This window comes from Pyrus communis, chromosome 12 (genome assembly GCF_963583255.1).
Source record: "Pyrus communis chromosome 12, drPyrComm1.1, whole genome shotgun sequence".
NCBI classification, from domain to species: domain Eukaryota; kingdom Viridiplantae; phylum Streptophyta; class Magnoliopsida; order Rosales; family Rosaceae; genus Pyrus; species Pyrus communis.
This window is the reverse complement of record NC_084814.1, coordinates 22,514,357-22,527,399: the sequence shown is the minus strand read 5'-3', so window position 1 is coordinate 22,527,399 and position 13,043 is coordinate 22,514,357. Positions and strand designations below refer to the sequence as shown.

Here is a 13,043-nt window from a genome sequence, read left to right as displayed (position 1 = left end):
TTCTGAAAATATGTGAATTGTGTTCGTTCATCGTATATCGTGCGGTCAATTTTTATTAAGTACTGTTTATGTTTATTTTTAAATAAAAACATTTAAAATAATTTCTAACTGCATAATGTACGATGAATGGACACGATTCACGGATTTCCAGGATCCTCACAAAGAAGATCCGAACTTTGGGTTAACAACCATGGCCCCAAGCCAAATCAACTTTTTTTTATAAAGAAAAAAAAATCCGACCAGTCGATTCGGATCGCATAACCAACTCCTTGCATTCGAGTTCGTTCCCCCTTTTCATAAATTAGAGTAGTTTAAAATTTCCATTGCAGATTTTAAAAATTTTCAAAAGGAATTTATGGTCCCCCTACTGATAAAATAATAGGAAAACTAATGAAAAAGATTTGAAAACTTTAATTTTTAACGATAAGGACAAAATAAAGAATAAAATAAATAGTACTAGGTTTGACATTTTAATATAAAAATGTGATTTTTCATTAAAATGAACAGTACCGTGGACTTTTCGTTAAAACTTTCTAAAATAATTTGACCCCTTGCCATTAGTACACACTCCCACTCCATCATGGGCAGCCATTATCATCTCTTTTATGAGATGGATATGACTAATGAGAAATGCCAAGGATAATCATGACTCTGTATGCGACCGTAATACGCCACGACTATCAGAAAAACACGTAGGTGCAACCGTGTGTATATCCTCTTGTGCCTAACTCATCACGTGCACACAAGAGGACATGTAACTGGTTGCATCCAAGATTTTAACCATGAGTAAGCTCTGAATTCAAGACATGTGAGTCTGCAGTAAAAGAAAGCTAAAGCTTGATGGTTAAACGTATATTATGCCCAGCCAAATGTTTAAAATTGACATCCAGTTTTCCAGTTTTTAGTACATCTGCAGTTTTCACCATGCTATTTCGCGGGTCAACTTTCACAGCTTTGAAGGCGACGCGTACCAACCCCATGGATCATCAGATACATATTCAGTAACCTGCTTCACGGTCAAGTAATTATCAAGTCCCCTGTTCAAAAGAGAAGAAACTATTAGTACCATCGGCAGTTCATCAATCGTTAGCTTGCAGAAGTAACTGTCTTGTAATGTTTTGTCGTTCTCTTATGCTTAATTTGGATATGGACTGTGATCATATTAGGGCAAAAACATATGCAAGATCAATGGATTGTTATAACATAATGCCGAGAAAGGCATATACCATTTCCCTAGTTCACGCCCAAAACCACTTCGTTTGTTGCCTCCCCATGGAGCCTGACAGAAGCATGGTTGTGAGCAGTTGATCCATACAATTCCTGCTTGAAGGCCCTGCAGAAGAACAAGAAACACAACTCATAATCAGATGCTGTTTTTACGAATGTTGGGGCAGGGGATCCATTCACAAAAGAAGTACAACGAAGTCTCACCTTAGAGAAACGGTCACACCTTTCTAAATCTTTTGATATGACTGCAGCGCCTAAGCCGTAACTGTCAGAGTTCAATAAACTTCATCAGTCAAAAAGGGACAAAAAAACCAGTCGAACAAATCTCCCATTATGGACAGCGACAGAAGTAAGAGTCAACTCACTGGGTGTCATTTGCTAGTTCAAGAGCTTCGTCTTCTGAGCTAAATGTTTTGACACAAAGAACAGGGCCGAAAACTTCTTCTCTCCAGATTTGCATGGAGGTTGTTACATCAGTTATGATTGTTGGTTCAATGAAGAATCCTTTCTTTAGATGCTGCCATCCACCAATAATATAACTCACATACTGAATTTGTGACAAATAAAGATGCCGAATGGGCTTGATAAAAACATATGTTTATACCTCAGGACGAGCCCCACCACTCAAAACTCTTGCGCCTTCACTCTTAGCTGTTTCGATGGACTTCAATATTTTCTCATACTGAAACAGATCCAGTGAAAATCAGTTAATATTCTAATATTTCAATCATAAACTGGACAGTGAAATTTAAAGATTTGAACTACTTGGTGTTACTAAATGTTCAACTTTTGCAGATCTTTGCCTCTGAGAGAAACGCACATGCATTATAATTATCACCCGCAAAAAGTGACACTATATGCCCTGATGCATGTCAAACCGTAGGAACTCTATTTTAATAACAAACATAAAATACAACACATCAGCCTAAATTCATCCAAAGAAGAAACTTTTCAACAGACTGTCCAGCAAGGCTGCAACGTAAATGGCTGGGGAGTTGTTTAGCATAAACACGGCAATTTTAGATAAGAAAACACTTTCCAGATACTATAAAAATGGTTCATTAGTCATTGACGGGTAAGATTTGAAATTTATAGTGAACCCAGGCCGACACACAAGACTAGCCCGAATATAACATATTTATTGATGTCCAAAAAACTACCTACATATGTTCAAAATATTGCAAGGAACATTCACTAATTTAGACAACCCTTGTTTACATGTTTTACAAGAGTGACAACTCGAGTATCATAAGTCCAAATCTTATATTTACATACTTAAAACGAGAAAAAGATAACCAGTTAGAACTTAAGTGCTTCTCAATTGTCTAATGTGTCTCAGTGGACCTGTTTCTTTAACACCCTATCCCCAAATTCTAGAAATAGAGAATTAAAAACAGAAACAAAAAGCAACTATTGTTAACGGTATACTCACTTGCCCTCCACTAACAACAGGGCCAAGCCTGCAACCTTCTTCAAGAGGATCTGCAATCTTGATGTTTTTGCACCATTTCACAAGCCTATCCAAAAACTCTGTTGCAATGTCTTCCTGAAACAAGGTGCAAGGAAATTAATACTGTAGAATAAAGCTTGCTTAAGATGGCACTATGAATAAGCTTCTAGGGGAACCACACAACTAGAAGCGGGAAAGTGGCACAATTGATGATGTTGTAGGACAAAAGTTAATTATGATGCACGAAACCACCCACCCCCCCCCCCCCCCCCCCGCCCCGCGCGCGGGTCTAGAATTGTCTGGATTTACGTGTAATATCCACTTAGTTTAAAAGATGCGCCAATTAGTTTAAAAGATGTGCCCCAGTCCAGAATCATCTTGCTATCATACTTACATGTAATATAAGACGAGATGTTGCACTGCAAATCTGTCCATTTGTCCAAAAGCAACCGAAGGCAGTCCATTCAGCAGCTGTTTGAGTCATAGAGTAAACAATTACCATTACATTACCAGGAATAGTATGTTTATCTCATTCATTTTAGATTCATAGATTTTCTTCCTGCACAACTGGATTCTGATGGAAGTAATTTGTTATCTAAAAAACATGTAAGTCTAAAACATAGCCTTCATGAGGAACTAACCTTTGTCGATATCAACATCATCAAAAACAACAATTGGGCTTTTCCCACCAAGCTCCAGTGAAACAGGCTGCCAAACCACATTGGAGATGGTATATGAAGTTCAAATGAAGAGAACGAATGTCAAAAATATAAATGACCAATCATCAGATTACAAAGACTTGACTGTACCTTCACCAATGGGGCTGCAGCTGTCATAATCTTGCTCCCGGTCATAGTACTTCCGGTAAATGCAATCTGTTGAATATAAGTTTATTGCTATTACTGCCCCACAGCTAAAACAACCAAAGATGTCACATCTAACAAATTTGCAGGATTATAACAAGATGACTTAAATAGAATTTCCAACTACAGATTAGCAAGAAAAAAACGGAACCTTATCAACATGGGGATGAGATGCCAAAGGAGCGCCAGCTTCATGGCCCAACCCAGTCAGGATATTGAGGACACCAGGAGGAAGACCGACCTCTCTACACACATCAGCTAGCTCCAAACAAGTCCTGGAATTGATTGATAACATGATGATAGGCATAAAATGTACAAAAGCAACATTAGAGCTGAAGAAAGTACATATAAACCAAAAAGAACATACACAGATGCCAACTCAGAGGGCTTCAATATTGCAGCACACCCAGCAGCTAAGGCAGGAGCGACTTTCCATGTAGCCATTAACAAAGGGTAGTTCCTTAACATAAAAAAAAAAAAAAAAAAAACAAAAAGCACTTCATCACCTTATAAATAATAAAGATGCTTCTTAAACACTGAAAAAGGCTATTTACAAGATAAACCTATAATATCCAAAGTTTGTCATTACCAACCAGACCATTAGGACAATTCAGAATCAAAATTTAAGGTTTACAAATGAAAATTTACTTTACAAACAGGTTAGTGCAACCACCAAGGAAGAAAGTCTTACTAAAATTGAATGCATACTCGTTTAATGTAAAGAAGCAGCAAGTACCATGGTGTAATTAACCCAACAACGCCAATGGGCTCCTTAAGAACATGACTCTTAAATTGCTCCATAGGAAGAGAAATAGGAGCCTTTTGCTGTGCATCCAAACCTTCAGCAAGTTCTGCATAGTACTCAAAACACCCGGAAACATCATCCTGCATTGCATGTGCGAGCACATAAGACCTTAGGCATGATAAATAAAAATTCAAATTGTCAGAGAATCACAAGCATACTATGTCCCATGCAGCTTCGTCCAATGGTTTTCCACAATCAATTGCTTCGAGTTTGGCTATCTCGGGTTTTCTCTCTCCTATCTGCAGGCAAACAAAAACAAGAATAGCTTAAGACATCTGAACAGGGCCAAAATCTTTGAAAGGACATTACGGAAGTTAGAAAATCAACATTTGTCTAAGAAAGAGACTTGCTAGAAACACGAGGCAGTTATTCAAAAATGTTCTGTTCAGGGCCATTTCTTCTTTGTTTCTTCTTGAATGTTAAAATATCAACCTCAACACATAAAGAATCGAGACAAGTATAGCATAACAAATCTCGATTTCCCCATACTTTTCAACATCCAATTCAAGACCCGATTAATTACAATGACAACAGATCCAATACCTTAGCAGCAATAGCACGCAAATACTTGGCACGAACTGCCCCAGGCGCCGAAGCCCAATCTCTCCCCTTATTCCTGGAAAGAGCTCTCCGAGCAGCCTCCACTGCAAGCTCCACATCTTCAGCTGTAGCTGCAGGAATTTCCCCTGTAGCACATTCCACAACCAGTTCACATATCGGATTCAAGTCAGATTACAAAACCCATCACTTCATTTCCATCATTTTCTGTATAAATCTGATCGCATCATACGAAGACGGAAAAAGAGACAATCTTTGGATCCCCCACTAGAAGATCAAGCAAAATTCGACTACCCAACAATCTATTTTTTACGAGTTCAATCAAATGATTCATGCAAACCAGTTCTGCGTTAGTAAACAGAGAGCCAAAGCTTCCAAATTTAGCAAAATTCATAGGTTGAGAGCAACAACCCAATACATCAAATGATCAAATGCGATGATTAAACAGTAAAACAAACTTAGAAAAACAACCCAGAAATTAATTTAATTGACAAAAATGCTTAGGGTGAAAAAAAGACCGATGATTTCTTCAGTAGCTGGGTTGATGATTGGGATGCGTTTCTTGAGGACCGGTTCTCTCCACTCGCCATCGATGAACAGCAGCCGGCTCGGTATTTGGATCGCCATTTTTCAGCTCTCTCTCTCTCTCTCTGGTCAGTGATAGTGATCAGCAGAGATTGAGCTGAGCAGGATGATCTACACGAGCAAGCTACAGTTACCGGCTCACCAGGTAGCCCGCGAAGTCTTCGGATAACTACTTCTCTACAAAAATCGTAGCTAACGACAAAATGTAGAGCGCTTGATATTTTCTAATTGACTTTAGTTATTAGTTTGAGATCCTGTCACAGTAAGACATGTTTTTAGTTGTGATAGAACCGGGCATCCGGTTACGTTTTGAAAAAGGAAAATCAAATGCAAGATCACTTAAATTACAAATCATCCACAATATTATATTCACTAACTACACATGTAAGATGTTTCATAAGAGAATGAGATCCACTCCAAACCCATATACCCCAAGCCCAAGGACGAAAAGATCGGGATCGTTCAAGACAAGAAAGAGATCTTAACTGCTCACGTTTTTGGGGTTTTATCGAGTGGGCAGTGAGATAGTCTAATAGGGGTCGTAAGATTAAAATTAAGTGATCCGGATCTCTTAGTCCACAGACTCCGAACACAAAAATCCAAAGTGAATCTCAATCATTTCGTAAAATTGAATAACAAGATTGCCTCTCAAAGTTCCAGTTAATTTTATATATATATATATAAAATAATCCTTCTTATTTTCTTCTATATAATAACCCTTCTTATTGCCTCTCAAAGATCCGCAATATTATATTTACTAACTACACATGTAAGATGTTTCATAAGAGAATGAGATCCACTCCAGATCCATATACCACAAGCCCAAGGACGAAAAGATCGGGACCGTTCAAGACAAGAAAGTGATCTTGGCTGCTCAGGTTTTTGGGGGTTTATAAAGTGGGCAGTGAGATAGGCTAATGAGGGTTGTAAGTTTAAAATAGAGTGGTTTGAATCTCTTAGTCTGCAAACTTCGAACACAGAAATCCAAAGTGAATCTCAATCCTTTCATAAAATTGAATAACAAGATTATCTCTCAAAGGTCTAGATAATTTAATATATATATATATATAATAACTCTTCTTATTTTCTTCTATATGGTTTGGGTTTTTCTTTCTTTCTAATAATAACTCATTTCCGAATCGTCCTCTAGTGGAGGTGCCTCGAACCAACCCCAGGGTTGATCTGATACGTATTCAGTAACCTGCTTGACGCTCAAGTAAAGCTCCAGTCCCCTGTTGCGAAACAAAAATACCACCATTACCCTTTTTCCCTAATCAAAATCTTAATATCGATTACACAACATTAAATCAAATTATCACAAGATTAATATAACTAACACAATGCTGAGATTGAGTGAGAAAATCCATTTACCATTCCCCTAATTCGCGCCCGAAACCGCTTCGTTTGTTGCCTCCCCATGGAGCCTGAATGAAGGATGGCTGCGAGGAATTGATCCATACAATTCCTGCTTGAAGGCCCTGCAGAACGTCACAGCAACAAAATGCTGCTATTAGTACTCTCTCTCTCGTCACGTGACATACTTGACGAGAGAGATACTAATAAAGAATATACAAACAGTTATATGTTAGTTCTTAGTCTCACCTTAGAAAAGCGTTCACAGCGTTCTAGATCCTTTGACATGACCGCGGCGCCTAAGCCATAACTGTCAAAGATCAAACAAATGTCAGTAAAAAGGAACCATAACAAGGAAACTAAAGAGGAAGAAATTAAAGTGTCGAGAAAGAACGAAATGGGGCTAACAAGAATAGGAGATTCAACTCACTGGGTGTCATTTGCTAGTTCAAGAGCTTCCTCTTCTGAACTGAATGTTTTGACACAGAGGACAGGCCCGAAAACTTCGTCTCTCCATATTTGCATTGACGGTGTTACATCAGTTATGATGGTCGGTTCGATGAAGAACCCTTTCTTCAGATGCTGTCAGTGCCATCCATTTTTTCACAAAACATGTCAAGTTTTTTTATAGGGGTTAAAGACATGTATTATGTATGGGTTAGTTTATACCTCAGGACGATCCCCACCATACACAACTTTTGCTCCTTCACTTTTAGCCGTTGAGATGAACTTCAATATTTTCTCATACTGAAACAGATGCAGTGAGGATTAGATAACACTTCCTTCGATCGTGAACTTAAGAACGATACTTAAGATCCTACTAAACGTGACACATTTTAGCTTTTCATCGCAGGCAAACGCAGAAAATGTTGACAGTTGATTTACCTGGCCTTTGCTAACAACAGGGCCAAGCCTGCAACCTTGTTCCATAGGATCTGAAATCTTGATGTTTTTGCTCCATTTCACAAGCCTGTCCATAAACTCTGCAGCAATGCTTTCCTAAAATCAATATGCAAGGGATTAATTAGTACTCTATTATAAATCTACGCAACTCAGAACGGACTAACAGAAAGTGGTGCAGCAGCAATCGTACTATCATACTTACGTGCACTATGAGACGGGAGGTTGCGCTGCAAATCTGACCATTTGTCAAAAAGATACCAAAGCAGGTCCATTCCACAGCTGTTTGATTGAATCATAGAGTAGTAGATAGTTAACATTATGCTCATTGGCTTTCTGAAATGATTCGTTTTAGACACAAACATGGATGGAATCCGCGTGCAACTAGTTTCTAACGAAAGCAATTTATTTATCCAAAGAGGTGCTAACCTTTGTCTATATCAACATCCTCAAAAACAACAATGGGGCTTTTCCCCCCCAGCTCCAGTGCAACAGGCTACAAAGAAAACCACATAGGAGAAGGTATACCAAGATCAAACGAAGATAATAAATTCGAAACACATAATCTTTGACATCTACCTTGATCATTGGAGCTCCAGCAGCCATAATCTTGCTCCCGGTGATAGTACTTCCAGTAAACGCGATCTGTTGAATATTAATCATATAGCAATTACAGCCTGGTGGCTAACAACTTGAACATCTTACAATTATCGAGTTTGCAGAAATTCGAATAACATAATTTGTTAAGAGAACAAGCTGAACCTTATCAACATTTGGATGAGATGTTAAAATAGCTCCGGCTTCATTGCCTAGTCCCGTCACAATGTTGAGGACACCGGGAGGAAGACCGACATTTATACACACCTCAGCTAGCTCCAAACAAGTTCTAGAATTGATGGATAACACAAACGATATGCATAAAAGTGAAAAATCAACATACCAACTGAATAAAATACATACATAAAGTATAAACCAAACAGGACATACATAGATGCCAACTCAGATGGTTTCAGAACAGCAGCGCAGCCAGCAGCCAAGGCAGGAGCTACTTTCCACGCAGCCATTAATAAAGGGTAGTTCCTTAACATAAAAGATAAGCACTTTTGGTTAAGCACTTTGGTTCCTTAACATATAAATCATTATTAAGATGCTTCTAAAACTAGTTTGAAACAAAGAAGCTGCAACATACCATGCTGTTATCAACCCAACAACCCCAACTGGTTCCTTAAGAACGTGAGTTTTGAATTTCTCTGTGGAAAGAGAAACCGGAGTCTTTTGCTTTGCATCCAATTCTTCGGCGAGGCCTGCATAGTACTCAAAACAGCTGGCGACTTCCCCCTGCATCGAATTTGAGTTAATTAGGTGCCATGACATCACATAAGATCTTATGCATAATGTCGTAAATAATAATTTCAATATATGTCGCTAGCATACTATGTCAGATGTTGTTTCATCCAGTGGTTTTCCGCTATCCATTGCTTCGAGTTTGGCTAGCTCGGATTTTCTCTCCTTTATCTGCACCAGAACAAAAGTACTAAACACTTAATACATCTCAATCAACCATGATTCATTACACTGCGACTGTTATTCAAAACTATTCGAAAGATTAGAAGATTGAAACACGATTAGCAATAATATTGGTTTAACTGATGATAACCAGATTTATGATTTCACTAACAGCGAATTAAATAGTGAGACTCGGAGACAACGTACCTTAGAAGCAATAGCGCGCAAATACTTGGCCCGAACAGCCCCTGGCGCAGAGGACCAATCTTTCGCCTTGTCCCTGGCAAGGGCTTTTCGAGCAGCCTCCACGGCGATCTCCACATCTTGAGCGGTAGCTGCAGGAATATCCCCTGCGTCCACATCAAATTCAAGTCTAGATTACAAAAACCACAATTTTGTTGATCGACCAAAAGCGCCTATTTGAAAATGCTTTTAAAATGGTTGGCAATACCTTCAGATAACCAAAAGCGCTTAATTGTTAGAAAAAAGTCAGAGGTACTTCTATGAAAAATTAGCTACAAGTGCTTTAACAATAAATTTTGTATCACAATATTATGTGTTCCTCTATCAAAACTTAAAAGTGCTTATAACCACAATTGCTTTTCAGAAATTCATTTTCAAACGAGCCCTAACTTGAAAAACAAGTTACATACCACAAATCAACATTTCGACAATCAAAATATAAAAAAGCATAGAGAGTCGAGGAAGAGAGAGACCGATGGTTTCTTCAGTGGCAGGGTTGATGACCGGAATGCGTTTCTTGAGCGCCGGTTCCCTCCACTCCCCGTCGATGAATAACTGCCGTCTCGGAACGCGGACCTCCATTTTTCAGCTAGCTCTGATGCTCTTCCAAACTATAACAAATTAATTGTTGGACTGGTGAGGGAGCGAGTGAGGTGAGTCGAATGGGATCGGATCGGATTGAATTGAATTTATGTTGTATTATTAGTAGTGTGGAATCTGAAAGTGCGGATCGCGTGAGGAGGATTTCAACGGCTGAAAACTCGACGGAAATTCCGGTGTTGAGAATGCTTCATTTAAAGAGAGCTCTCTTGAATTTTAGCGGGAGGAAGGAACGAGGGTCGTTAATTCTTTTTTAATTAATTAATTATTATTTGTGTTCATTACTATAGAACTAATGGTGGGGTTGTTGATAAACTTTTTTATGTATGTTTGTTGATTAAAATTTAGGGAGAAATTAGTTACTTTTACCACCAGCTTCACAACATATTTATAATCTTAAGTCAGAAAGATTTATGTGTAGCATATAGCTGTCAATTGTCCCCGATATGAATTTATTTAGGAATTTATAAATCGTGCACCAACAGGAACTGTTGGTAGCAAGACTCAAACATGGTGGGGCACTACACAAGACATAAACCTTACCAAGTTGGCAGCAAGACTTGAACATGGTGGGGCACTACACAAGACATGAACCTTACCAATTGAGCCAACCCTCGTTGGCTACTTTTTGTTGTATGCAATCAACAACTATATCTATATGAGTAATGCTACATTTACCACATATTTTACATCTCTCTAATAGAGGTAGTACTCACTAACACATGTGGGTCTCATCTCAATTAGAGAGATTGTACAAACAATGGTACAATTATGTGGTAAGAGTGACATATAGGATAATGTTAGGGAGACTAAAATTTTAAACTAAATGACGTGTTACAAATAGAAAATAAACACGTTAATCAATATTTAAATAATAATTTAATCATCAACGTCTGCATTATTTGGTTTACAAAATTTGGTTTTTCAAATCATAGCCCAGTCCAGACTTTGAACTTGTAGAACATATGCATGAATGCAACTTTGCAATTTGGGCTTAGGAATTAGCATTCCATTAGCCAAGTCCTGGGCGAATAGCTGGACTGGACTAAATAGTTCCTGCTCAATCTAAACGTGTACAGAGTTTATCCGTCTAAAACGATTGTGGAAATTTTTTCTCAAACGACAATCATACTGTCACGTGATGTTTTCATATCTGAATAAGCATGTGGTTCAGTCGTTTGAATTGTAGAATATAACCGTCTAGACGGGTTAGACCCGACCCGGTAGGAATGGGGACCTGACTCCGATCCTCCAATCTCAACTCCCAATATGAAAATGCTTTCAAATATAAAATAGTTGGCCATCCATACAGCATGATAAGCGAATTGGCAACAATCTCGAACAATTTTTCAGTGAACTCAGAACACGTTACTCATTTTTCCATTTTATTATAAGCTTTACGTGATTTTACCGTTTCATTATAAATTAACACGTAAACGACTACCAGAAACCACGTGGCTAAAATTTCAACAATGACAACCAGTAATTTTGCCTCCCAGATGAACAGAGATATATATATATATATATATATATATATATATATATATAGAAAATGATAAAATTGGATCATGACGTTATTTCTGGTAGTCTTCTACGCTAGATTTATGCCTGCAAATTAGATTCAGATTTTTTCCTTTTGATTTTTGGCAGATATGGTAAGAAAAATACTCACAGAAAATAAAATAAACATATTTATCATCAAAACGGTAATTAAAACAAAAACAAAAAAAGACCACGATCTGTAAATTCATGCAAATTAAAAAACGAAGAAATTAAATTCTGTATCAAGAAATTTACAAGAAACTTAAAAATCAACGCTTGGAGGTAGTCTTCTGGCACTTTTCTTTGATCCAATGAAATCCAGCGGAGGCGCCTACCTTGACCTTCTTAGCGCCGGTCGAAGCCACCGCCTTGGTCTTCACCAGGCCTTCCCCGACCTTCTGCTTGCATTTTGCGGCGACTCCGCCGTCGCCCTTGACTTCGACGGGGTAGGTGGAGTTGTTGTTGTAATCCCACTGATCGGCCCACGAGGTCTCGTAATTTGCTTTGTCTCCGTTCATGATTGCTCTCGAAAAGTTGAAGCCGGAATAAATCGGCGGAAGAACTCGATCGATTGGGGAGGATGAGAGAATTGGATTGGGATTTTGGGAGGGGTGGAAATTTTTGGAGAGAATTAGAAACGTGAATTTGGGAAGGGTGGGTTTAAGATATTGATTTTATAGGAGTTGGTCCAAGTTTGAAAGAGATCTTTTTCGGTCTCTTTTACCAAAGTCATCGGATCAAGTTATTCGTATCTTTAAAATTTCATCCAACTGTTAAAAATTATTATAACATTTAAAATATCAAAATAGATGAACCGTTTGATGAAATTTTAAAAGTCCAAATTACTTTATCCGGTAACTTTAATGGAAGAGATCCAGAGGATCTGTTTCCGTCCAAGTTTAGGAAATATAGAATTGATAGGTGGACTAATCTTAAATCTGGACGCGTGCTGGGAACCTAAATAGAAATAGAATATATTAAAGGTGTTGGGACACGTGGATTGGTTTGTATTTCAACGATTTCACTTTTGGCCCTTTTTGAATTTTTATGACAATAATGCCCTTATCTCATTTTTCCAATTCTATTTTATTTGAAGAGTGAATGGAATATTTGACCATGAGTATTATAAATGTAACGCATGGGAAATGGAGTGTGTGTTTATAAGTATTTTTAAAATGATTGAAACCGCGGTTAGAAAATAAAGAAATATTTTTTTGTCTCAAAGGTATTTGAAATGCTTACATTCTAAGTAAGGATTGATTGCCACTTAGTATTATGGTATAGTGATATTCTTCTTCACTTGGTGAGATATCTGGGGTTCGATTAACCATATTGTTGTTAACTCATTATAAGGTTAAGCCCACATACTTTTCCTTAATGTCATTTTAACAACACTTTCAAACGAACTTGA

At 37.9% G+C, this 13,043-nt stretch overlaps 2 protein-coding genes across 2 annotated transcripts; both read right to left on the bottom strand.

The window, feature by feature from the left end:
- Positions 1-815: 815 nt before the first annotated feature.
- On the bottom strand, positions 816-5,668 carry LOC137710376 (aminoaldehyde dehydrogenase 1, peroxisomal). Its single transcript, XM_068449334.1, has 15 exons — positions 5,422-5,668; positions 4,889-5,031; positions 4,504-4,584; positions 4,277-4,425; positions 3,908-4,000; positions 3,692-3,815; positions 3,487-3,552; positions 3,319-3,385; positions 3,072-3,148; positions 2,660-2,773; positions 1,832-1,909; positions 1,593-1,744; positions 1,432-1,492; positions 1,227-1,333; positions 816-1,037 (listed from the first exon to the last, which is right to left on the bottom strand). Exons 1-15 carry the CDS (start codon positions 5,528-5,530, stop codon positions 947-949), a joined length of 1,512 nt encoding a protein of 503 aa, XP_068305435.1. The 5' UTR covers positions 5,531-5,668; the 3' UTR covers positions 816-946.
- A 901-nt stretch (positions 5,669-6,569) lies between these two features.
- On the bottom strand, positions 6,570-10,249 carry LOC137711430 (aminoaldehyde dehydrogenase 2, peroxisomal-like). Its single transcript, XM_068450673.1, has 15 exons — positions 9,964-10,249; positions 9,455-9,597; positions 9,176-9,256; positions 8,931-9,079; positions 8,729-8,821; positions 8,504-8,627; positions 8,321-8,386; positions 8,171-8,237; positions 7,947-8,023; positions 7,727-7,840; positions 7,511-7,588; positions 7,272-7,423; positions 7,091-7,151; positions 6,860-6,966; positions 6,570-6,720 (listed from the first exon to the last, which is right to left on the bottom strand). Exons 1-15 carry the CDS (start codon positions 10,070-10,072, stop codon positions 6,606-6,608), a joined length of 1,536 nt encoding a protein of 511 aa, XP_068306774.1. The 5' UTR covers positions 10,073-10,249; the 3' UTR covers positions 6,570-6,605.
- Between the last annotated feature and the right edge of the window lie 2,794 nt (positions 10,250-13,043).